Source organism: Heloderma suspectum, chromosome 1 (assembly GCF_057233095.1).
Source record: "Heloderma suspectum isolate Gila_16-S chromosome 1, 16-S_ref, whole genome shotgun sequence".
Classification (NCBI taxonomy): domain Eukaryota; kingdom Metazoa; phylum Chordata; class Lepidosauria; order Squamata; family Helodermatidae; genus Heloderma; species Heloderma suspectum.
The window spans coordinates 359,630,845-359,658,346 of NC_139458.1; the positions used below are offsets into that span (position 1 = coordinate 359,630,845).

At 41.1% G+C, this 27,502-nt stretch overlaps 1 protein-coding gene across 4 annotated transcripts in view; it reads left to right on the forward strand.

The window, feature by feature from the left end:
* Positions 1-14,294, forward strand: part of CEP43 (centrosomal protein 43) — a 42,666-nt gene extending 28,372 nt beyond the window's left edge. For all 4 annotated transcript variants that reach the window (XM_084828003.1, XM_084828004.1, XM_084828005.1 and 1 more), the window contains 6 exons: positions 1,855-2,072; positions 3,192-3,301; positions 4,780-4,842; positions 4,951-4,984; positions 9,543-9,636; positions 12,450-14,294. In XM_084828003.1, coding sequence (XP_084684129.1) covers positions 1,855-2,072; positions 3,192-3,301; positions 4,780-4,842; positions 4,951-4,984; positions 9,543-9,636; positions 12,450-12,524 — 594 coding nt within the window. In that variant the 3' untranslated portion in view covers positions 12,525-14,294. The remainder of the gene's footprint in view (positions 1-1,854; positions 2,073-3,191; positions 3,302-4,779; positions 4,843-4,950; positions 4,985-9,542; positions 9,637-12,449) is intronic.
* Positions 14,295-27,502: the final 13,208 nt, after the last annotated feature.

A 27,502-nucleotide genomic window follows, 5' to 3' on the forward strand; every position in this document is an offset into this window, starting at 1 on the left:
AGCATCTAAGCCCCTCTAAAACTACTAATAGCTTGGTTCAGGCCTGGGGCCCTACATGGAGTAATAATAATACTTGGCAATTGTAGTGCATTTTAAATGTTCGAAATTATTTTAGTTAATCCAAAATTAATAAAAAGTTGTAATTCGTTCGGTTATACAGAATTGCACTCGTTAGTCTTCAAAATCTAGATAAATTTCCTAAATTAGCTGCTAATGCCAATTTCCTGTCTAATGAACTAGTTAAACTGGCATAAATACCCAACTATAAAATGGTGTCACATTAGTAATATAAAAACCATGTTATTCTAAGAAAATGGTTATCTTCAATTGTGGGAGTCTGAAGTACAGATGTTTGTTGCTAATATTAAAGAAAAAACAAGTCCATGTTCATATTTTTTGGGGGGCGCTACAAATAATTGCTAAAGCTGTGATTCTAAGTATATCTCAGAATAAATATATCTGCTAAGCTACATCTCTTCAGTTTTAGAATAAATGTGTTTTAATTAATCTTCTATCAAGCTTCTGAGTGATTAATGCTGCTGCTGCTGTATTATTGATTACTGCATTTTTCTAATTTTGCTTTTGTTAATTTAGTAGTTTTAATTATACTTTTATTTAACAGTGTTTTTTTCTGAATAACTTTTATATATCGCCTTGGGCACTCTTGTGGTATTAACGGTGATTCACAGATTTTAAAAGCAAATAAAATGAAACTTAAAAGTAAATATTTTTTAGGACTGCAATGTAAAATGGATTCTGTTTAAAATGGATCTGGACCTTGTGTGAGCATCAAACTGTTTAACTGATAACTAGAAATGAGAAGCTTTTTTCACCCTTTCCTTAATCTGTTTTCTTTACAAGATTTTAGAACTGGGACTTCTGCTGACACCTTCAATTTATTACAACAGATGTTTGGACAGACTTACTTAATGACCCAGTGTGCACATAATGACAACCCATCGGTTTAAAAAGCAATGAGTTGTTGGAGAAGTGCAGGCATGCAACTTGCCGCATGCCCACCTCTTCTGCTTTAGCACTAGAGATGGCTGAACATGCATTGTTCAAGTTCATTGAAGTTCTCCGAATTCTTCCTCAAAGCTCATTTCACCTTGCTTACATTCCCAAACGCGAGCAACTTTTTTCCCATCAGGTAAAATGCACATTTTACAACCTGGGAAAAAGTGCATTTTAAAAAGTGCAATTTTTTCCTAATTGAAAAAATGGACATTTTTCCCAACAAAAATTTGCATTTCCCCCATAGGCTAAGGTGTGAAAATGTGGATTTGGGTGGAGGGATTTGTGCATGTCCGTACATCTGAAAATGTGCACTTGCACCTATGCACATTTTCAGAAGTGTGCATTTGTACAAGTGTGCACTTTCGAACATGCAAGTTCAGGAAATTGTGAACATTTCCTGATAATTACGTTCATGTATGGGGCCGCAAAGGGGTGCGTTTGAGTGATTTGCAAACAGGAATGAAATTCTTGTACATCCCTATTTAGCCCACAACCGACAACTAGCTCCTTTATAGGTTGCGAGGTATGATGTGTGAATTTGAACCGCTGGGTTGTTTAGGGGCTAGGTTCGCGCATCATGCTGCACAACTTACAAAGGAGCTGATCGTGGGTTGTGTGATAAAGAGGCAGAATGTGCTGCAAGCGACACTCTTGCGTGTCCCTGACACATCCATCAGTTGATGGGTCGTAATTATGTGTGAACAGCCCCAATGTGACGTTGTGGCCATGTAAATTATTGATATACTGTTTGATCTTTGTTTTTCTTTATTTAAAAATGGATTTCAGCTCAAGGAAACATTCTTTGATGTTATTTAAGGAATATGTAATTTCTTTAAGGTTACTGAAACCAGTCATAGTGATACAAGCATCTCGTCTGGAGACGCAAAGAGCAAAGGCAGCATTCACTTCTTACCCAATGAAACAAAACTAATTTCTCAACCAAACAGAGGCATAGCTACCAAAGAAAAGAATAGTCTAGCAGTAGAGGAAGATGATGCAGAGGCAGATTCTTTCTTTGATGATCCCATACCAAAACCAGAACGATCATATGGCTGGTAAGTTAAATGTACTTCAAATATAAATGTTTCCTTTAGATTTAATGGCTTCTGAGGCTGGAGGATGATGCACTTTTGCAGCTTTATCGTAGATAAAGGATAGGCTTCAGAAGCTCTTCTTTCGCACAAAAGGATAGAGGAGTAGTTTGCTGTGTTGCCTGTAGATTGCACTTCAGAACCCCTTCTTGTGTTTCCCCTACCTGCAGAGGCCACTGAAAACAGAAATCACTTCTTTAAAAAATTAGAAAATATATTTCCTACTTAAAATAGAACCTTTATGTTCAGAAATACTTACACTCATGTCTTTATATATGCAGATACATTTGATCATAATGAAGCCATCATGGCTTCAGAGTGACTGCAAGGACTGGCAGTGCCAGAACACTGGTGTTCCTACTTAGAATATTGTGTACTAAGCTGTATGCATGCAGTAGGGCTTCAGAATACTCTTTGTGTAAAACCAGCTTTGAGTACCATCCAGCTAAGCTGTTCCAGAACTCAGTGATGTTCCTGAAGCCGCTTCCAACACAATGTAAAATGTGTGTGTTGGGAATGAGAAGCCATAGTGAATATATTGAGGCCCTTGCATACACTGGATGTGTTTCTCATGTTGCACTCCTACTGCTATTTTGTATATGCAGTATTTTCAACTACTGGAAGGATTGAAATAACCAAAACAGTTGTTATTGAGACCATTTTCTACAAATTCAAGGAATAGTCTCCTCATAGATCATGTCTTCTCAGACTTGCTTCTGCTGATGAAAATTTTAACTGAATTTGGAATTAGAGCTTAATTGATGCACTTTTATATTTATGTCTGAATCCTTTCTCTGCACTGTATTGTAGAAGATCCTTTGACATAAATAGTGATTCTGTACAAGATGTCAGGAGTCTTCCTGAAACTGAAGACAGGCAGAACGCTTCGAATAGGGATGAAACCTATTCTTCTGGCTTTGCCTGCCACATCTGGCAGTAGGAGCCACTATTCATTAGCACCCATTTTGTTTTGGTGTGCAAATGATATAGTGCTGCTTGCTGTTTTGCTTGATACCACATTTTATTAGTGAATGATAAAGTACCTAGAAGATGACTGCCTCTTCCACTCCATTTTAATTAAAGGAAAAACGACTCTAGCAAAGAAGGAAATGTTCCATCTCTTTCTGATGCACCACCCATAAAGAGTGGTCTGAGTTCTTTGACTGGAGCGCCTCCACTAAAGGAGTATGATAGTAAGTATAACAAGTAAATGCATTTGGTATACTGAGAAGAACAGGTGTGAGAAATTGCACCCCTGTGCTCTAACGTTTATGGTAATCTTGCATTACAAGTTGAACTTTTACTTAGTTCCAACAGAGAAGGTGTAATCTGTTGGGAGTTCCTGTTGTGTAAGAAAAGTGAGAGAATAGGTGCCTGCTGGCTGTGACAGATGCTGCAGTGGAAGAACTTAGGACTCATAGGTGGCATCAAGGAGGTAGTGTTTCTGTGTATTCCTTGATTCCAGCAACATAACTCTAAGAAATAGTTCAGATGGATAAAGAAACAGTAAGGCAAAAGTGTGCCTCAGTAAAACTGCTGCATTCCCCATCGTTGCATAATCTCAACTCTAATTTATATAGCCTACTATTTTTCAAAGAACAATAATCATTGGGGGTTGTTATATTGAAATAATAATTTACATTAATCCCAGTACCTTTAACTACGACTAATGATCTATTTAGTTTCTAACCTATTTTTCGGCTCAGTCCAAGGTCACACAATAGGTCTCTGCTTCCTCTTGTTCCTCTAAAATCTACTCTGGGTGGGTCCCTTATCTCCTGGAGAGGTTTTGGAAATGCACAGGAGGACAACATTGGGTATAACCCTATCATTTCTGTAATGGACCCGAAAGAGATTACTTACTCATTTTCTTAAAAGATCCATCAATTAAAACAATAAAATAACATAGTAGAGGCTTTCTATCTGCATCTTGAATATGAAGTCAGGGAACTATTTACCTGAATGTTCTCTAATATTATACAAAGTAACTCTGCACAGCTTCTCTTATCAGTATAGGGATGTATCCAGTGGTTGTGCAAGCTGAAGGCAGCAGCTTGCAAAAGCACTGAATACAACTGTACATTGATAAGAGAAACCATGCTGAGTTCTTTGTATGATATTGGAGAACATTCAGGTAAACTAGTTCCCTGACACCATATTTAAAAAGTATGTAGATAGAAAACCTTCTTTCTGCTATCTTCTGCTTGCACAAGTCTTTCTCCTGCCTGCAACCACCTGTGCACCCAGCCCCTCCTTCAGAGCTGTGTGGGAGCTGTATTGTACAGGTCTGCTGTGTGATGGGAGAACTGCCTGAAATTAGGTGGAGGGATTTTGCTCTAATGAGAGCTGTGCTGGCAAAGATTCCTCTGCCCTATTTTGGGTGATTCCCCCCCATGCACAGGACACAACTCTCACTGTTCAGAAAAGCCCCCTCTGGAGAAGATGGGGGGGGGGTACAGTACTGGAAAGGTGAAGAAAACGATTGGTTGCATGAACTGCCTTCTGCTAATACAACCATTGGATACAAACCATAATAGCAACACAGGAACCCAGAATTAAGACTGAAGATGCATAATTGTTCACTTCCTCATCTGCCTAATTAAGAAGCACCTTAAGTAGGTTTGTAAGAAGCAGTTATACATTTTTGATCTTACTAATTTCTGATTTACAGATGCAAACTCAATTTTGAAAGAGGTAAAGATGGTGAATTCTAAACCTGGATCACTTGAACTAGGCAAGTAGCTCTTCTGCAGAAGGACAAAGATTCAGAGCTTTTAATTATCACATCTAGGTTGAGAATTCTCAAGTCTTCTAATACTCCTTTTTAATTATTTACAAACAGGGGATGAAGATGAATATGTTGATGACTTCAACAGGTAAGAGAAAAAATACTTCGTTTCTAGAGTGCTATATTTCAGGGAGGCAAACATTCATCTGCATTTGATGTAAACTAGAAGAATATGTACCATTTCTCAAGGAGCCTTATGAAGCTCTAATATTTCCATATAGTTACACTTAGCATATACATGGCTTTTAAAGTATTCTTGTAAGATTTGCTGTCCTATTAATTTCTTGACATTCTAATATTTTGTATGTACTTCAGATTTTAATGTATACATATTTAATAAACATGTAAATCGTAACTAAAACTAGCTGCTTTGATCAGTTCAGTTGTATACTGTAATTCAGTACACTTTCAACACATACAATCATAGAATAGTAGTAGGGTTGGAAGGGGCCTACAAGGCCATCGAGTCCAACCCCCTGCTCAATGCAGGAATCCAAGTCAGAGCATCCCTGACAGATGGCTGTCCAGCCTCGTCTTGAACGCCTCCTGTGTGGGAGAGCCCACTACCTCCCTAGGTAATTTGTTCCATTGTCGTATTGCTCTAACAGTTAGAAAGTTTTTCCTGATGTTCAGCCGGAATCTGGCTTCCTGTCACTTGAGCCCATTATTCCGTGTCCTGCATTCTTGGATGATCGAGAAGAGATCCTGGCCGTCCTCTCTGTGACAACCTCTCAAGTATTTGAAGAGCGCTATCATCTCTCCCCTCAGTCTTCTCTTCTCAAGGCTAAACATTCCCAGTTCTTTCAGTCTCTCTTCATAGGGCTTTGTTTCCAGTCCCCTGATCATCTTTGTTGCCCTCCTCTGAGCCCTCTCCAGTTTGTCTGTATCCTTCTTCAAGTGTGGTGCCCAGAACTGGACACAGCACTCCAGATGAGGCCTAACCAGTGCTGAGTAGAGGGGAACTAGTACTTCCCGGGATTTGGAAGCGATGCTTCTATGAATGCAGCCCAAAAGAGCATTTGCCTTTTTTGCAGCCACATCCCATTGTTGGCTCATATTCAGCTTGTGATCGACAACAATTCCAAGATCCTTCTCACTTGTAGTGTTGGTGAGCCACGTATCCCCCATCTTGTAACTGTGCATTTGGTTTCTTTTTCCTAGTTTTAGACCTTGGCATTTATCCCTATTAAATGTCATTCTGTTGTTTTCTCCCCAGCACTCCAGTCTGTCAAGATCACTTTGAATTTTGTTTCTGTCTTCCAAAGTATTAGCTATCCCGCCCAATTTGGTGTCATCTGCAAATTTGATCAGCATTCCCTGCACCTCCTCCTCCAAGTCATTCATAAAAATGTTGATGAGCACTGGGCCCAGGACTGAGCCCTGCGGTACCCCACTCATTGCCTCTCCCCAGTTTGAGAAGGTCCCATTGATAAGCACTCTTTGAGTCAGATTCTGTAGCCAACTGTGGATCCACCGGATCGTTGTTTCATCTAGCCCACTTGGAGCTAGTTTGCTGATCAGGATATCATGGGGCACTTTGTCTAAAGCTTTGCTGACGTCAAGGTATATGATGTCTACAGCATTCCCACGGTCCACAAGGGAGGTGACTTGATCAAAAAATGAGATCAGATTCGTCTGGCAGGACTTGTTCTCGACAAATCCATGTTGGCTTCAAGTAGTCACTGCATTGTTTTCAAGGTGCTTCCAGATGGATTGCCTTATCATCTGCTCCAGAATTTTCTCTGGGATTGATGTCAGACTGACTGGTCTGTAGTTTCCAGGTTCCTCTTTTTTACCCTTTTTGAAGATAGGGACCACATTAGCCCTCCTCCAGTCATCTGGCACTTCCCCCGTCCTCCATGATTTCTCAAAGAGAATAGACAGCGGTTCTGAGAGTTCTTCTGCCAGTTCCTTTATTACTCTAAGATGCAGTTCATCTGGCCCTGGAGATTTGAACTCATTCAAAGTAATTAGGTGTTCCTTGACCATATGCCTATCGATCTCAAGCTGCAATCCTGCCCCTTCAGCCTGTGCTTCACCTTTGCCAGGGGGGTCATAGACCCTCTTTTGGGAGAAGACTGAGCCAAAGTAGGAATTGAGCACCTCTGCCTTTTCTTTGTCATCTGTTATCATTTTGCCATCCTTATTTAGTAGCTGAACCACCATTTCTTTCCTCTGTCTTTTACTATGCACGTAGCTGAAGAAAGCATTTTTGTTGCTTTTAGCATCCCTCGCTAACCTCAGCTCGTTCTCAGCTTTAGCCTTCCTGACACCATCCCTGCAATTCTGTGCTACCTGCCTGTACTCTTCCTTTGTTACTTGGCCTTCTTTCCACTTCCTATATGTGTCATTTTTTGTTTTCAGGTCATCTCTAAGCTTTTTGTGAAGCCACATTGGCTTCTTCTGTTGTCTTCCACCTTTTCCTCTTGTTGGAATTGTTTGTAATTGTGCCTTGAGAATTTCCTTTTTGAAAAGCTCCCACTCATCTTGGACTCCTTTTCTCATTAGCGTCACTTGCCATGGGACCTTACTCATCATTGTTCTGAGTTTATTAAAATCAGCTTTCTTAAAATCCAGGGTACGCGTTTGACTACCCTCGGCTTTTGCTTCCCTTAGAACCAAGAACTCAAGTACAACATGGTCGCTTTCCCCCAGAGTTCCTGTAACTGCTACTTTATCCACTAAGTCATCTCTGTTGGTTAGGATCAAGTCAAAGATAGCCGATCCTCTAGTTCCTTCCTCTACTTTCTGTAGGAGGAAGTTATCGGCCACACAAGTCAGGAATTTCCTGGAGGGGCCATGTTTTGCAGAATTTGTCTCCCAACAAATATCGGGGAAATTGAAGTCCCCCATTACTACTACATCATGCTTCCTTAAAACATTGGCTATTTGCTTTTCAAAAGTTTCATCCTTGTCTTCTCCTTGATTGGGTGGCTGGTAGTAGACTCCGACCATTAGGTTCCTTTTATTCTTTGCTCCATTATTTTGATCCAGATGCTCTCGATGGGGCTACCAAGCTCATCCTCCTGTATTTCTGTGCAGAGATATGTATTTTTCACATGCAGTGCAACCCCACCTCCCTTTCTGTTCCTCCTGTTCTTTTTGAACAAGTTATATCCTTCAATTGCTGTATTGCAGTCATGAGAATTATCCCACCAAGTCTCTGGGCATTAGTATATAGACATCGAAGACCATGTGCTTCATAGTCTGGCTTTCTTCCTACATGTGTCTGAAGACTGTTGTTGGGTGCTATTAGAGCAGTTGTCTCCATTGCAGTGCATGAGCGTACGTCCATTGTTACCCCCAACTTTACATCTCCTTTCCCCTTAGGATTCAGTTTAAAGCCCTCCTGATGAAGTTCTTCATGCTGTGGCCAAACACATTCTTCCCATCCTTTGTGAGGTGCAACCCATCCCTTGCCAACAGCTCATCTTCCAGGAAGTTTAGCCCGTGGTCCCAGAATCCAAATTTCTCTCATTGGCACCACATTCGTAGCCAGTCATTCACCCGGAGTATTTTTCGCTTGGTGGTATCATTTGTTCCCACATGGATGAGAAGAAAGGGATACCTGTCAGTGGGCTTTATGAGTGCAGGCAACCTTTCAGTCACGTCTCTAATCCATCCTCCTGGGAGACAACATACCTGGCGAGTCCACGGGTCTTCGCGACATACTTGGGTCTCGATCCCACGCAGCAAGGAGTCTCCCACTACTACCACTCTTCTCTTCTTGTTCTAGGCCTGGGTTCCATCGCCTCTGTTTGACTGACCTTCAGCCTCTTGCTCACTCTCATGTAGGTTCCCCTGTGATTCTTCCTCTGCAGGCTGTCCTCCAGTCTCATCCGCAAGCACCTGGAATCGGTTTCACAGCTCCACTGCTTCCACTGGTGCAGAGTGGCATCTAGTTCTTCTTCTCCTAGCTGTCACCCTTTTCCAAGGAGTATCCTCTACTCCATTTTTCTTCTCCTCAGCATTTCCCACTTCTGCTTCATCTTGCTGTTGCTCTTCAAGCTTCTGGTCTTCCCTTTGCTACTGTAGTTCCCCCATTCTGTCCAAGAACTCTTTGTGTTCTCTTATTCCCGCTCCAGTCCACTTACTTTTTCTTCCAGCAGCGTGATCAACTTGCACTTGTTGCAGGTATAGGCCATGTTGTTCTCAGGCAAGAAAACAAACATTGCATACACCTTGCAGGTCACCACCACTGGAGAGTCTTGTCCTTCCAAGACTCATATCTATATTTGATACTTCCAACACATATCTATATTTGAAGTTGGAGACCATTACACTTGATTAAATGCTCAGATGACTCTAGCATTCTGCCATACCCTTGCTTTGGAAGTAAACTCCATGTAAATCAGCAGTACTTCCAAGTATTGATTCTTGGGATTTGTGGTGCCAATTCATGAGCTTTGTTTTGTATGGATCTTTAACCAGCTCAGTCCATGTGTCATTTTACAACCACATTGGTTTGTGCAGGTCTGTGTTTTCAGTCCCTTTGTGTTGCATATTTAATTTTGGTCCTAAATAATTTTTTCCAAAAGAAATCAAGCTATAAATTTACATACTTAAGAGTTTTCCTCATAGGTATTTCAGTTTACAAGGAGTTGAACAGAACTTCATTGTTTCCATCTTTTAACTTTTCCTTTTAGTACCAGTCATCGATCAGAGAAAAGTGAAGCCAGCATTGGTGAAGAAATAGATGATATTTCTGTGGAATTGGAAGACTTCAATATTAGTGATAAAGTATGACTTTTATATTTTGCATGGGGTTGGGGATGTATCCATTTTTTCACATGTATAATAAACCACTGTGGAAAGCTATTTGGCTACACAATTCCTTTATATGCTGTTTGCAAGCATATAGTCATTGTGAGAAATTATTGATCTAAACAGTACTTGCACCTAACTGTACCAGGGCTGGCTTGAAGTTTGAGGGGACCCTTGGCAAATTGCCCCCTGGTGGGCCATCCAGCACTCCAATCAGTGCCAGGAGGCTGGGTCTAGGAATCGGCATCCTAATCCCTAAATGTCCTGAAGTAACACTATGCCAGGGGCAATGTGGGAAATGTAAATGATGACTCCCAGCCCTTCATTAGAATGCCAGGAAAAAATTATTTAAAGGAGGCATTGGTGGTGGGCCCTCCTGGGTTGCTTGGGCCACAGCAGCTGCCCAAAGATAGTTCAAATCTGGTGTCAGCGTGCCCTGTTTATCTACCTGTGAGACTTGTCACAAAATTAACTATTAAAAACTGTAAACCTTTTGCTTGCCATATTTACAAGAACTGAACAAATTCCTATTGATAACAGTCAAACTTCTTTAGACTATATATTTTAATCTTCACAATTTTGCTACAAAACCTATTTTCCATGTAGCAGATACCTCAAATTAAAATTGTATATAGTGATGTTATTTCTCTCTTCCCACTTGTTAGTTTCTGTGAGGAAATGTCAGTTTGGTAAGAGCTTTGGTCACTATCTTTTCTCCTACGCCCTTACTGTATGGAGAAAGTAATGTGCGCACTGCACATCGTCTTTTTGAACATGAGATTTCCTTGATGTTGCAATTTGTTCTCCAATTAAAAGAGAGAGGGAGGTGGAGGTTATGGGTTCAGGGAAACTCTCCATTTCAATAAGCCCAGAACAGCATGCTTCACTCACCGCTTTTTTTCCATGTGGTAATGATAAGGGAGGGATTGCAGGCACTCAAGACAACTGGATTGAGATTTCCCCCAAATAATGAGTGAACCATGCATACCTCACAGACAAGCTAGGATTCAGTCAAATCCTGGCTTACCATGAATTATGCAGAGGACTGGAAAATAGCCAGTGTAATGCTAATTTTTAAAAAGGGATTCAGGGGGATCCGGGAACTTACAGGCCAATTACCTTAATGTATCTTCCGGGTAAATTGGTTGAAATTATTATTAAAGATAAAATCAGTAAGCCTATAGGAGGACAAGCCCTGCTGAAAAACAATCAACATGGTTTCCACAAAGGTAAGCCCTGTCTCACTAACCTTTTAGAGTTCTTTGAGAGTGTTAGTAAACATGTGGACGGGGTGATCCGGTAGATATTGTTCACTTGGATTTCTAGAAGGCTTTTGATAAAGTCTCTCACCAAAGACTCCTGAGCAAACTTAGCAGTCATGAAATAAGAGGAGAGGCTCTCTTATGGATCGGTCACTGGTTAAAGAACAGAAAGCAGAGAGTAGGAACAAATGGTAAATTCTCCCAATGGAGGGATATAAATACTAGGGCCTCACAGGGATCTGTTTTGGGGTCACTGCTTTTTAGCTTATTCATAAATGATCTGGAATTAGAAGTGAGCAGTGAAGTGGCCAAGTTTGCAGATGACGCCAAATTATTTAGGGTGGTTAAAACAAAAAGAGATTGCAAGGAGCTTCAAAAGGATCTCTCCAAACTGGGAGAATGGGCATCAAAATGACAAATGTGGTTCAGCGTAAGCAAGTCTAAAGTGATGCATGTTGGGGCAAAAAATCCCAACTTCAGGTATAAGCTGACGGGGCCTGAGTTAGCGGTGACCAAGAAAGAGATCTGGGGGTTGTGGTGGACAGCTCGATGGAAACGTCAATCCGGTGTGTGGCTGCTGTGAAAAAGGCAAACTCCATTTTAGGCATTATTAGGAAAGGAATTGAGAATAAAACTGCCAATATCATTCTGCCCTTATATAAATCTATGGTGCAACCACACTTAGAATACTGTGTTCAGTTCTGGTCACCACACCTAAAAAAAGATATTGTAGAGATGGAAAAGGTGCAGAAGAGGGCAACTAAAATGATCAAGGGGCTGGAGCATCTCCCCTATGAGACAGGGTTACAACATCTGGGATTGTTTAGCTTGGAGAAAAGGTGTGTGAGGGGAGACATGATAGAGGTGTACAAAATTATGCATGGTGTGGAGAATGTGGATGGGGAGACATTTTTCTCCCCCTCTCAAAATACTAGAACCCAGGGTCATCCCATGAAGCTGATTGGTGGGAGATTCAGGACAGATAAAAGGAAGCACTTCTTCACATAGAGCATAGTCAAACTATGGAATTCGCTACCACAAGGCGTAGTGATGGCCAGCAATTTGGATGGCTTTAAAGGGGGTTAGACACATTCCTGGAAGGGAAGGCTATCAATGGCTACTAGTCTTGATGCCTCTTTGCTACCCCCAGTATCACAGGCAGTAAGCCTATGTACACCAGTTGCTGGGGAATATGGGCGGGAGGGCGCCATTGCACTCATGACCTGCTTGTGGGTTTCCCATGGGCAGCTGACTGGCCACTGTGTGAACAGAATACTGGACTATATGGACCCTTGGTCTGATCCAGCATGGCTCTTCTTACGTTCTTACAAAGTTACCTGGGAAAAAGTCCTATTGAATTTGGTGGGACTTAGACGTTCAGAAGATTGTGCTGTAAGTTGCTCTTAGGAATGTACTTGAAGTTGAGATCTTGTTGGTAGGACCTTTTAAGATAAGATTTTAAAGAACTTAGCTATAAAATACTCTATGCATTTCAGCTAACATTTTCATATGTTTTTCCCCTCCCAGCTTGGAGACCTCACTCAAGACTTCACCATTTCTCAGTTAAGTGGTGATGCAGACTACCTAGAGGATGTTGCATGAATAGAGAGCAGAAATTTTAATTTGTTGGACTGAGGACCTTTGTAGACTATATATTAAGACAATCACACTGCTGAAATAACCCCTCCCCAATTGTGCCTTGTGTTTCAAAGGAAGAAACAACAACCAACAAACCTGGAGAGGGGGAAAGAGTTTTTACACTTACAAGGACTGAAAACCCCCAATAATTTTGGAGTGTAGTATTGCTGTCTAGTTCAACTAACTCTTTCGTGCAAGATGTTGGATAGATCCCAGAAAGATGTCTGTTGCAGGCGACAGACACACCAAGATAACTGATCTCCAAGAATTAATGAGGGAAGAAATCTGCAAAGCATATGAAGAGTGGCAGACATGGTTTAACATTCGAGTAACCATCTGGCTTTTTGCTGAAGAAACCAGGAAAACACAGTGTTTGAACTTGCTCTTCCGTTGACCCAATTATAATGACCAGTTTTCAATACAGTTTCTCTTTCTTACCTGTCAAAGTTACTTCAGCGACCAGGGGATATGAGCCAAGATCTTTAAAACTGACTTAATAGGATGCCTGACCTGAGGGCATATTAAGAGACACTAGTGTCTAAACTATGAATCCCCATGGTTTTTAGAAAGCTGGTCCCTTGTTGCAACTTAGGTGCTTAGTTCTGCATGGTGAAGATCACTAGGTACTTCTGAAAATTGCAGCTGGAATATGAGCCTTAACTCTAAACTTATTTTTATATATTTAAACATTTGTTACTCTAAGCTAGCCTTTTGTTCATTAATTTAATGAAAGCTATAAATGGTTATTTGCATGAGTTTTTTTTTCTTTGAAATACAGCTTAATACAGAATAAAACTGTTCAAAGAGAGGCTGTTTGAAGTTTGGGAATGTTTTGTGATGAGAGTCCTTCACTTGATAATCCTGTGTGTGTGTGTCTTTTTTTTTTTTAAACAGTGTTCTGCTTCTGAGCATCTTAAGTTGTGTGTCAGTCCTCCTGCATCAATTTTAAGCATCCCTATCGTAAGTTAATTTAAGGCAGGGGTAGGGAGCCTGTGGCCCTCCAGGTGATATTGGGCACAATCTCACATTAGCCCCAGCTATCATGGCCAATGGTCAGGGATGATGGGAGTTGTAGTCAGCAACATCTGGAGAGCCACAGCTTTCCCATCCCTGATTTAAAGCCCCACATTTATTTCAAAAGGACCTGGATATATGTAACTGCAGGATTGCTGTTTCAGGGTGCAGCCCACCAAAGACTGCAATGCAAAAGCTTCTATTGAAAACCTGAGGGGAAACTGCTATAGCAGTCCATGGACTTCATGGTTAAGCTCAAATTCTTCCCTTTCCCCAGCACAGTGGAACTTGTTTATGAGTAAGTGAATGCATGAACAGAGGTTTTATACATAAGCTTTATGAAAAATGGTTAATGGTGGAAATGTTGATACTCCTTCAATACTTTGTGTGACATAGTTACATTAAGCCCTGGTCACCTTGCGAAACTGAAATTCCAAGTGTAATTCCTTAAGTACTGTAAAATAACTTCTCAGATACATTTAAGTTTAAAAAGAAACACAGCTTCTTTCTGAGCAGCTTGCTTGGTATCATTCTTATCTCAACAAATAGCAGTAAATGGAAATGGGCTGTGTTTGGCAGTATACGTTAAGGTTTCAAACTACAACTTACTTTCTGAGTAATAATCCTGGTACTGTTAATGCTGAAGTCAGTGATTTGTCTAAGCTATAGAACTAAGTTTTGGATTTATTTGATGGGATAAAGTATCTGCAGTGTGATACCAGTTTTGTGTCATGAATATTTGTGTTATATCCTTATGTTGCAATGTATTCACAGCTCTTAATGGGAGGGCTGCGGTCAGCCTGGAACAAGAACCTTGTTCGGGGCTTTCAGAGAACACTTCTTTTTTTTTTTACTTCCCACCCTCCTGGAACTGTCTGTTAATGCTATACAGTGCTAAAGGAGTGCCAGTTCTAACTTGGAGCATTTCATTGCTATATATGATAGGTTGTGTGAGTAGGATGGGGAGCAGGGGGAGGGGGGCTATCTCATGATGCACATTCCTATGACCCTGATGCTCACCTCTAGGATGCTATTAGCTTTGGTTGACTTGCTTGATCCTCTCTCCCTCCTTTCCCCTTCCCCCCTCAGCTTGCCCCTTCAGTATCCCAAGGCATAACTGCCCCCAGATGTAGTTTTCAATGCTAGATTCACATTGTTTACCCAATTTCCAGCTCCTTTTCCCCCCTCCCTTGAGGTGGAAGTGAGAGCAGCCCATAGAAAGCAATGAAAAATCTAGGCTTTTAGCATAGCTATGACTGGGCAGTACCATGTCTTCCTGCTTCCCCCAACCAAACAAAGGTATTTGCAGAGAGGAATTCCTGACTTTGGTGCTTGATGTAAACTCAGAAGTTTCCTCTCTGGATAATGAGCTAAATTACTCTAGAGGGGTTTTTTTTAATCTCTGTGCTGTCAACATTCTGTAGGTCAGTCCCAAGCATACATTTCCCTTAATGTCAGTTGAACAATCCTTGTATGTCCCACTGTGGAGGGTGGAATATGCTGATGTGCTTTCTGTGGACAGACCACTGCACCTTGAAGTATGAATTATTCATAATGAAATGATGGAAAAAATGTGTCTCAATGGTGCTAGAATCAAAGTTCAAACCACCACCATTTTTTCTTCTGGCTGAGTGGAACAAGCATTCCTTCCCCCCTGCGTGCGTGCGCGTGCGCGCGCACACACACACACACACACACACACATTCTCCCTACCTTTTGCTACTAAAGTGTGAAGCGTAACTTGCAGTCCAGTAACTTGCATATGCAAGCAGAAAATAGTACTTTTGGGGTGACGTAAATAAAGCGAGGCAAAATAAAAGGAATGAGTGCAGGGGTGATAAACCTTTTTCCACCCAGGGGCTGAATTCCAATTTGGGAAGGGTCTTGGAGGCTGTATTCCAGCTAAGGGCATGGGGTTGGGCTAAGGACAGATGCAATTCTTATCAATTTGGACATCTTCCCATCTAGGATATAAAACACAGCTCAATTCCATGTATGTCTACTTGGAAACAAGCCTCAGTGCAACAGCTCTCATACCTGCAAAAGCACAGCTCAATTCTACACAGGGTATTTAAAGCTTTGTTGTTGTTGTTCAGTCGTTCAGTCGTGTTCGACTCTTCGTGACCCCATGGACCATAGCACGCCAGGCCTTCCTGTCCTCCGCTCTCTCCCGGAGCGTGCTCAAGTTCATATTCATTGCATCCGTGATGCTATCTAGCCATCTCATCCTCTGCCGTCCCCTTCTCCTTTTGCCTTCAGTCTTTACCAGCATCAGGGTCTTTTCCAGGGAGTTTTCTCTTCGCATTAGGTGGCCAAAATATTGGAGCTTCAGCTTCATTATCTGTCCTTCCAATGAGCACTCAGGGTTGATTTCCTTTAGGATGGACTGATTTGACCTCCTTGCAGTCCAGGGGACTCGTAAGAGTCTTCTCCAGCACCACAGTTCGAAAGCATCAATTCTTCGGCGCTCAGCCTTCCTTATAGTCCAGCTCTCACAGCCATACATTACTACTGGGAAAACCATAGCTTTGATTAGACGGACCTTTGTCGGCAAGGTGATGTCTCTGCTTCTTACTATGCTGTCTAGGTTGGCCATAGCTTTCCTCCCAAGGAGCAAGCGTCTTTTAATTTCATGACTACAGTCACCGTCTGCGGTGATCTTGGAGCCCAAGAAAGTAAAATCTGTCACTGCTTCCATTTCTTCCCCTTCTATATGCCAGGAAGTGATGGGGCCAGATGCCATGATCTTCGTTTTTTTAATGTTGAGTTTCAAACCAGCTTTTGCACTCTCCTCTTTCACCCTCAACAAGAGGCTCTTTAGATCCTCTTCGTTTTCTGCCATTAGGGTGGTATCATCTGCATATCGGAGGTTGTTGATAATTCTCCCAGCAATCTTAATTCCGACCTCTGATTCATCCAACCCGGCATTTCTCATGATGTACTCTGCATATAAGTTAAATAAGCAGGGTGACAATATGCAGCCTTGTCTTGGTCCTTTCCCAATTTTGAACCAATCGGTTGTTCCATGTCTGGTTCTTACTGTTGCTTCTTGACCCTCGTACAGGTTTCTCAGGAGACAGGTAAGGTGGTCTGGTACTCCCATCACTTTAAGAATTTGCCACAGTTTGTTGTGATCCACACAATCAAAGGCTTTAGCATACTCAATGAAGCAGAAATAGACGTTTTTCTGGAATTCTCTTGCTTTCTCCATGATGCAGCGAATGTTGGCGATTTGATCTCTAGTTCCTCTGCCTCTTCGAAACCCAGCTTGTACTTCCGGTAGTTCTCGGTTCGCATACTGCTGAAGCCTAGCTTGTAGGATTTTGAGCATCACCTTGCTGGCATGTGAAATGAGCGCAATTGTGCGGTAGTTTGAACACTCTTTGGCGTTGCCCTTCTTTGGAATTGGAATGTAAACTGACCTTTTCCAGTCTTGTGGCCACTGTTGAGTGTTCCAGATTTGTTGGCATATTGAATGCAGCACTTTAACAGCATCATCTTTTAGGATTTTAAATAGCTCGGCTGGAATACTGTCATCTCCGCTAGCTTTGTTGTTACTAATGCTTCCTAAGGCCCACTTGACTTCACTGTCTAGGATGTCCGGCTCAAGTTCAGTGACCGCACTATCATGGCTATCAGGGACATTCAGATCTTTCCTGTATAGTTCTTCTGTGTATTCTTTCCACCTCTTCTTAATCTCATCTGCTTCTGTTAGGTCCCTGCCTTCTTTGTCCTTGATCATGCCTGTCTTTGCACAAAACATTCCCTTGAGATCTCCCATTTTCTTGAAGAGATCTCTAGTCTTTCCCATTCTGTTGTTTTCCTCGATTTCTTTGCATTGTTCATTTAAGAAGGCCTTCTTGTCTCTCCTTGCTATTCTCTGGAACTCTGCATTCAGTTGGGTATATCTTCCCCTTTCTCCCTTGCTTTTCACTTCCTTTCTTTGCCTCTAAATACCCTGTTCTGTCTGGTCACTGATTGGAGATAATAGCAGAAGAAGCAAGCGGACTGGATGGGGAATCCCTGGGCGTCTTTGAACTAGCCAAATTGGGAATTATATCCATCTTATAAGGGAGTAAAAATTCACCATCTCCTTTTCCTGTTGGTATAAGTTGAATAGTTAGATAAATAGCACTGCAACTGTCTTAAGTTTACTCAGAAATAAGTTTTATTGAGTTCCGTTGGAGCACAATCCCAAGTAAGCTTGCATAGGATAGCAGCTTGAAATTTGGAGGAACTGGTGTACCTCATCTGGCTTCACCACCTTGGAGGAATGCTAAATTGTATTTCATATATGCAGAAGGGACACTTTTTGGACAAAACAAAACCAGGCAATATGCAACCCAGGTGGGGAAAGAGCTATGGGATAGGTTAACCAGCGCAGAACTGGGAACCAAAAGAATGCTTCAGCTGCCATATGTGAAAGAAAAGTTGAATTTTGGTTAGTTGCCATTTTAAATAGATTTTTCTTGATCATTTTGGCATTCAGTTATGATTGCGGAAGAGTTTGGCTGTGGTTTGAAATTAAAGATGCTGTTATCATGAACGTAAAAGCCATGCTAGATCAACTCAAAGACTTCAGCTCTATTCAGGCATTCAAGAAAACTGCATAGTGCTGCCCTCAGAAATACATGACCCCTCCATGTAGAAGCCTCCTCTCTGTAGAAGTCCATGTTCTATGCATGGAGGCCTGCAGGAAGATTCACATGACATTGGGGGCGGCGCTACACGGCACAACCTCGCTCCTGTCTCACATGTTCAGTAACTTGCTTTCTTGAATGCCCAAACTGCATTTTGATGGAGGATTTTCCTGTAATTGCTCCTCAGAGAGAGGTTGCTACAAAAGCCTATAGGCTTGGTAGTCAATATTCATCTCCACACGCTGTCTGGAGAACATTGGGTGACCATCTAGTTGAAAAGGATAAGAGTGGATTTTTTTTTATTGCTATGGGCATCCTCCAGCCCGCCTTCTGTTTCCTAAAACCACCATGAAATTTTAAAAGAAAAACTCCCAGCAAGACTGTATCAATGACTGTTGTTTGTCACTACAACTGCCCCCCGCCCCCCAGCAATGCTGTAAGGGCCTAACACTTAAACAGATTCAAGAATGGTCTTGATTTAGAAAGGAATGATGAAATGGTGGAACTATTTATTAAAAAAATGAGAATATACCCAGGCCTGCCACAAACATGTTTCAACCATTCATGGCTGTATATTGTGCAGTGTTTTTCATAGCCATGTTCCCCAATAAAGCGCCCTCTAGGACAGCCTCCCCCAACGTGTTTTAGACTAAAGCTCCCAATATCTAGAGGGCATCAGGTTGGGGAAGGCTATTTGAGGGAATTTAAAAAGTACTTATCTGTAGTATCCCCCCTCCCATTTTTACCCTTAAAGCAACCGGCCACAGGTGACAAGTAGGTTTTTGTGTGGGACTGGGAGCCGGGAGATCTGGGTTCTAGTCTCCACTCGGCCATGGAAGCTCACTGGGTGACTTTGGGCCAGTCACAGACTCTCAGCCCAGCCTACCTCACACGGTTGTTGTTGTGAGAATAAAATGGAGAGGAGGAGGATAATGTAAACTGCCTTGGGTTCCTTGCAAGAGGAAAAGAGGCAGGCTATAAATGCAATTAATAATAATAAACACATGTTAAATTTTTTATTTTTTTCTGAAAGAACAAAAATAGAAGTTGAGCCAGGTAGGAATATTACCCCACATCTGTTTTTTAGAAGCCCTGTGGGAAAGATTGGGTGAGTGAACCAAAGTTAGTATAACATCACTGGTATTCTTTAGGTATTCTACAACTTCTCTGTTGAAAGTGTTGTCCACTATGGAAGTTGGAACATTTTGTTCAGCCATGACCCTTGTAATAACATTGCAGCCCTTAGCAGTGTATTAGCTGTACATAAAATGGCTTTCCTCTGGCATGGAGGGAACTTAAGTTTTCAGAGGGTCAGATTGCTCTTTACATAGCTGGGCATATTGCGTTGCAGAGGAGCTTGGGCCAATTGACGGCAAAATGTTACCGCTGAAGCCTTTTGTAACCAGCTGAAACATTTTTCATGGTGTACCCTACTGGCCACCTGGAGGGAAAAGCTGTGTTCTTAGCCCATAAGATTCTGGGGTGGAAGCATTTAAATTCACCATCAGATAACCATAGATTTGCTTGTAGAAGCCACAAATGCCTACATGAAGAACTGGACATTTCGTGGGTACATTTGACAAGCTAAAGCCACAATTTTAATGTATCCAGGGTTTCTGAACAATGCCATATATTTTGCATTTAGGCTAATGGTATGTTTGCTTTTTTCCTTGCAGAAAATATTCTGCATAATGAAAAAAAATACCCAGATTCCTGTAATGTACTTATTGGGTAAAGGGCTTTTCAACTTTGTGGTTATCAGTCACCGACATAAAATCTGATAGCACCCTCCCCTACCAAAAATACTTTATTGAGGAATAGCCAGTCATTATCAAATTTCTCAGGTAAGAGCCACAAATTGAAAAAAGGGATATTCGCATAGGAGTTTTGTACAAAGGTTGCAAACAACTGACGCACCACACTATTTCCAGGCCCAACTGAGAGCATGACATGCGCACTGTTCAGCATATTTTATTTTTTAAAAAATTATACCCAGCTTGTATCCTTTTAAAAAACGGTAAAGAGAGTCTTAAAATCTTCAGTTACCAACTTTTTACCGTACACCACTTCAGAGTTTTCTTGGCAGTCTTTGTTTCAATCTTCCACCACCTTTTATTTCTACCAATACCTTGTTGCCGCATCACTATCTCATGAGATGGACACACTTTCCTCCTCTGAGATGTAGGCAAAAACTAGGTCCCTGAGACTATGGAAAGTAATTTTTGCACAGTTAAGGCACAATCCTATGTATGTTTAGACAGAAAAGAGTGCCACAACTCCCAGCATTCCCCAGCTGGCACTGCTAGCTGGAGAATGCTGAGAGTTGTAGCACTTTTTTCTGTCTAAACATACATAGGATTACACCCTTAGTGTTCAATGTAATCCGTTTGACCTTTAAACATGCTGCTCCTTCTGACAGTTTATGCATAGATTTTAGGGCCTGCTAACACATACTCTGTGATAAATAGATCTGCAGGAGCTTTGTGAGATATGACTTGGTTAATACAAGCTTAATACTTCAATCTTGATATGGATGATACAGAATTCTATTTCTTAAGAAACACTCAGATAAGATGTCTCTCTTTACTTCTTACATTGCTGGAACCAACATGATCGGTTCTCAAATATGAATATTTACACTCTACCTACCAAAGATAGGCATTTAATTCTGATGTAAACCAACTGTTCTAGTAACTCTCAAACTCTGCTTCAACCTGTTTGCTACTTTGTTCTTTTGAGGGTGAGGCTGGGCCAAGACAGAAAGAAACTGGAAAGAAAGAAGACAAAATTGTTCAGTGTGCATCTTCCTGTACTCCCACTCATAGGCTGCAACTCTATAACCACTTGCCTGGGAGTAAGCCCCATTGAACTCAATGAAACATTTCTGAGTACACATGCATAGGATTATACTGTTAACCTCTAACTATTATGGGTGCTAGTCATAAGAAAGACCATATATGGGAATATTTTAAAGACATGGTAAAAAGGAAAGAAACAAGGAAGGCATTGTAATACACACACACACACACACACACACTTATATACCACTTAATATTAAAAATCTCCAAAGCAGTTCACATACAAATAAAATCAAGATTAAAATACTAGTAACAATTTCAACTGCAACAAAGTAAATACATTTAAAATACACTATTAAAATCAATTTAAAAACTACAATAACAATACAGAAACAATACAAAAAGCAGTAAAATGGAACAGCATATATAAGTGAGACAAATTGATGCAAAGCCTGTCTGTAAGAATGAAGCAGTGTAAATAATACTTAGTTTAGTTGTAAATGAATATGGTTTAGTGAGCAGATTTTCACCATTATTCAGAAAATATATGGAAAAGTTTCAATGGGAAACTTGATTTAAATCAGTGATTTAAAATATAATTTAAATCTGAGAGAAAAAAGGTCAATGTAAATAATTTATTTCAAGTGCTTTGATTTAAATCAATCCACCCTGTTCAGAAAGTTGTGAGACATCCTGAAAGCCTGAATTTGGAAGACAGCTACTGATTTTACTGGTAGTGTGCTGCTTTTTTTTTTTTTTAGCCCTCTTTCATATTTTAATAACCTATCTTCTCCAGTACTGCCTCCCATTATTGAATATGCCCACCCCTGCTTTTCTAGAAACTTGTTTATTTTATAACCAAACTATATTCTATTTTCAAACTGATACTGGCATTTCAGCAAGGTTGCATGGGTTTCCCCCACACCCCAATCCTCCCTCCTGCCAGATCTTTCACAATGGAAAGTCTGCTTGATTGGATTAAAACCAATGTGGTCAGATTACAGCTCAATTTGTAACACACTTTAAAAAGAGAGGGGGCAGGAAGCACACTCATTTTCAAATGAAGCATTTTATTGAGAGTAAAGATGTAATAAATATTTTATATAATCTATTTTTAATAACTCTTATGACATGATTTTAAAAGGGGTGGCCATATTCTCTCGAGGGGCAGTATCCAACAATGTCATCCTGCTAACACAAATTATGTTGTGCCAGCACAAAGGGAACTCTAGCACAACAGCAATAGTGTTAGTTTGTTCAACAGGTTTTCTGAGGTTGCCATGGCTTGTCGTGTTGTCTGAAGCTGGGCTGCAGGGGTTATTTGAGAGTTAAACAACCCTCATATAACCCTAACACAGACTGTGGGATATGCAAGGTTGTTTAACCCTCAAATAACCCCCTCTGCCCAGGTTTGGATGACACAACAAGCCATGGTAACCCCAGGCAGGGGTGGATACCACCTTAATGGTGGATGGCACGCAGTGTGGCACCGGAGTATTAATTAAACCACAGTGGCTTGTCATGTTATCCAAATCAGGTCAATATCTTCCAGAGCCTTCTGAGAACATCCTATGTTGGTAAATAGATTAAAATCTCATCAGTGCCTTATTGTGTTAGAATAAGACAATTTAAACTGTTTCCTGTTAGAGTAACAATATGCAGTTACTCTCCAGAGCAGATTTGGGAAGCATGCAGAAAGCTGCAGTGTGGAAAGGAAATCTGTCCTGATAGCAGTTTCTGTTCTGTTAGTGGATAGTCAGCATTGGATATAACCCAATATTTATATGGCAATATCGATAACGGGATGAGATTTCAGTGGATTTTATAGCATTTTGATTCCTCTTATTTGGGGGGCGGGGGAGAGATAGCATCAAACCTAATGCTCCTTTCACACACACAATTTATCATTTTTTCTCCCTAAGCTATGGAAAGAGTCTTTTTAGGCCAATGTTACTGAGTTCACAAACATATGACAGTTACATATATAGTATATACCATCAAACAGGAAACAGTTTAGAAAGCGGTTGCAACAGCTAGGACTGCTTTTAGTGAGCACTGAACTGACTCTAGTTAGAACAGGAGGGGCTGCAAATCTAAAACAATTTTAAAAGGTGATTTTTTAAAAAAAGCTGGCTAATTTAAAAGAAAGCAGAAAACACTGTCTTTCACACCAGATGAATGAATTGCTTCCTGTCTTCTATAATCATAATCACTAGTCCGTAGGATTACTCTCCACCCATAAAAGACTGGGGAAAGTTTACATATTCCCTACTTTTTAACCATGCTTTTGGGAGCTGAAAGGGGCAGTTTAGTGTTGAGTATATGATCATGTATTTCCCTTCCAAAATCGCTCCCCTATTTGCTGGCTTATGTATTGATCTGTTAGAAAAGGCAGAGACCCCATCTCACTCTTCTAGCTTGTCCTCTCTTTACAGAAGAACCAAGGTGTGTCCCATAACAGAAGCCTCACATAGCCACTGTAATCCTGTTTGACCAGACTGGATGCAGAGGAATCCTGCTCCTCAAACTGACCATCATCCATCCCCAGGAAACATCTATACCATTTTGTCTTCACACCTTCATATTGGAAGAAATGGTCTTCTGAAATTCTTCGCTGTTACTTCATGTTGGGTGGCCTATTTTCTCATCCATACCATTTTCTTGCCACACGTATAGTCTGCAAGATGAGAGAAAACATGATACTGAAATGTGATAACTGATAAGATTTCGCAACCACATCAATCAAATGAATAACTATATCTGGAACTACATGCAAAACCAGATGTAAATCAAACATTCTTTTATTCTCCCCTCCAATTAGGAGCTATTTCTAATTCTTCCTATTGACAGTTTCACAATATAATCTATCTTTACTTTTGGTATGCATTGCGCACATGTCTGAAGGGTAAATGTGTACCCTGTAGAAGCACCTTTGGGGAGCAGGAAATGGTTAAACCTCCCTTACCAATCCTATTTCTCATTTTACAAAAGGGCTGCCAGGGATTTTTTATATGTTGTTGCTATAGACCTCTCCAGTTTGAAACTAAAGGAAATAGAAAACTCAAGGTCTTTATGCTTGAAATTGTAATAATTTAATTTTTTAAAATAAATGTATGAGTCACCTTTCAGCCCAAACAGGGCCCCCAAAGTGATTTACAGTTAAAATCATTTCCCTGTCTTTGTAATGGTGAATTTAGTACTGTGCTAAATGCTCCTAGCTCTTGAAAAGAGTGGGCTGTTCTCTAAAATATTTGACTGTGCATGGGACTTGCCCAGTCATCTTGTCTGCTCTTGAAAAGGGTTGCTAAAAGTGGGATTCCTGTTTTACAAATGAGAAGCAGAGATTGCGACTTGTTCAAGTCATGCACTGAGCCATGAATCCAAGTACAGCCTGCTGTACTTGGCTTGTTTTGCATTTTATAGCTGCATGGTGAGGACATTTTGGTAGGGGTAGCTTTTCCTGCTTTACTTGTTGCATTGTGATGGATAGCTTCTCCCTCAATCAGAGTACTTAATGGTCCAGAATTCATATCCACAAAGAGATCTATCAATTCTAGAACTATAAAGGATAAATTGTTAATTTCTAAAGGGAGAGTTTCAGTGTCCTGGAAGCCACACCCCTTCCCCCTCATTCCATTTTATCTATTACCTTTCTATACCGCCCAATAGCCAAAACTCTCTGGGCAGTTTACAAAGATTTAAACCCATAAAAAATACATTTATTCATTTCATTTATTATATTGTTTGCAAGCTCAATTTATCCATTTTAGCATTCCACAGCTGCTATAGAGGACTGAAAGGTCAAATTCACCTTGCAAGCAAGCTCAATGTAACCTTTTAGAGCTACTGGGCACTATGGAGTGATTTATTGCTGAATTTTGGCAGCAAACTGGCAATTTTTTAAAGTTAGCTTTTATTATTCTTCCCCCTCCCAATGTGGGAGAGGGCTCTGGACCTGCCACCAGGGGTATTGCTAGCTACATGAAAGATCTGGGGCAGAGGCTCATGACATACATTTGTATATGTATGCATATACACATGTATATGTATATATTAAGGGTGGGCAACTTTGGGAGGTCCAGGGAACATTTTCATTCCCCAGAGCACCCCCCATGGACCGCACCTCCCCCCTCCCCCATGATGCTGAAAATATATATATTTTCTTTTTTAATGGTGTCTGAAGTTGCTACAAAGCAGCAAAAGGATCAAAATTTGCTTGTTTCTGAGCTAATTCTGACCCTTTTTGGTGCTTCATAGTAGTTTTGGAGTACTCAACAGGCCAAAAAAGCTTCAAAATGGCCACTCTGGATGCCATTCTGGTTTGGGGGGTTGTTGTTTTTTAAACAATTTTGGGGGATAGCAGGGGCTACATGTGGCCCGCACCCAGTATATGCACATATGTATGTAGTGCATACACATGCATGTGTGTGAATATATGTGCTTACCCCTCCCCACACAATTCATAGTGATGGAATATACCACACATAAATTAAAGCCTCCGCATTCCCTTTTTTAGAGATTAAGCACTGACCACACCTGTTGCAAGAAAAATACAACCAGATCACATTCTGTTCCCCTCCAACAACAATCCCTCCTCTTTTTTCCATCCTCCAGCAATACTTCATCAAACAAATGCTGCCTCCTCCTTGTAAATCCATGTGCAAGCTCTCCATGTCTCCTCCTTCCTATAACTTAATCCACCACAATTCAGCCAAGGAGTCTGTTTTCAATACTAGGGCTACGTTATGGAGAAAGTACCTCTGAACATGTACAAAGTGCATTTTCCTCACCAGTAAAGCTAAGGTCCATGCCAAAACACAACCGACAAAACATGCACAGGATTGAACTGAAACAGAAGACAAGTCACTGGAGTGGAATGGGATGAGCGGTTCACTAAACCTGCAGTACTATGCTCACAACTCAGGACTTATTTCTGAGTGAACATGCAGAGGATCAGGCTGCAAAAAAATAACTTGGGCTGCAGTGCTATGTACACGTTCCTGAGATAAGCATAATTGAATATAATGGGACTTAATTCTGAGTAGCCATATAGGATTGTATAAGTGAGCAGTATTTATCTCTCCCCTCCCTCACCATTAACTCCTATTTTTATTATAGCCTGTAAATCCATTGCTGGATAATGACAACTTACAAACAAAAATAGTCCCAGATTCCTTTTTCTGCAACCATGTGAACTCACTTTGCCCAAAGGGTTGAATGAAGAGGAGAAAAATAAATCTTCTGTTTGTATAAAGTCAGATGCAATTCAGAATTACTCTTACCCACCACCCTCCCCTCTTGAGAATTCCAAGACTTGCTCTGGATGGAATAAAGAAGAGAAATAAATACCCGGACAGGCTAAAGAAGAAGAATGGTGATTGGAAATGGAAAGGGAGAAACAGAGAATTCCCCAATCCAAGTAGCTATATTCAGAGGGGTCGCATTTCAGAGGAATTTGGGGTGATGGTGGGGTGTGTGTGAGGGTTGTGCATACCTTAATTAACTTCATGAAGTAATGTGGTTGATGATTTTTGTTTGTTTGTTTTGCCTTTTTAAATGGTAAAACTTTTTTTAAAGCCCCGTTAGGGAGGGGTCATAGCTCAATGATACAGTATACGGTTTGCATGCAGAAGGTCCCAGGTTCGATCCATGGCACCTCCAAGTAAGGCAGATAAAACTCGTGCCTGAAACCCTGGAGAGATGCTGACAGTCACTGTCAACAATACTAGGCTGAGATGGGCCAATGGTCTGCCTCAGTAGAAGGCAGATTCCAATGTTCCTATGGCAGTGCCCTGAGGCACTCTGCATGCAGTCTCCCCAGCACTTCCTGGGGTCATAAGAACATAAGAAGAGCCATGCTGGATCAGAACAAGGATCCATCTAGTCCAGCATTCTGTTCACACAGTGGCCAACCAGCTGTCGACCAGGAACCCACAAGCAGGGCATGAGTGCAACCATTCCTAACCCTCCTTTTGGTATAATCTGCTGCCTCCAGCAATGTGGGAGAAGTTAAAGGTGGAGGGGGAAAAAGAAGTTTGTGGAGGTAAAATTAAATCCTTTGCAGTGCTGAACCTTTGAGTTTCTGGAGAACCCAAAATTTCCAGTTTGGGGCAGTAAAATCAGATGCTGTATGAAAAACCAGTATTCCACAGGGAACTCTTCCTGTCCTTCCCCCTCCCTCTTCAAACTTTCATTGAAAGCAAGCTCCCAAGAGTGGGCATGTCAAAAAGAGTGGGCATGTCAGAGCAGAAAGGTAGGGACAGAGAAGAAAACAATGAGCAGACTGTTGAAGGAAAGGTGGCAGTGTCTCCTATAGTTTCAAAGGCTTCTGCCTTCATGCTACACCACTTATTGGTCTGGCAAGGGAGTGAGTCCTAATGTCTCCTAGTCACTGCAATGCTGCTGAGCTCTGGGGGAAGAAGCAGGCTTGTATTAAGGCAGATTATGTCACTGGGGCATCTCAAAAAGAAGATCCGGGGTGCACGTCCAG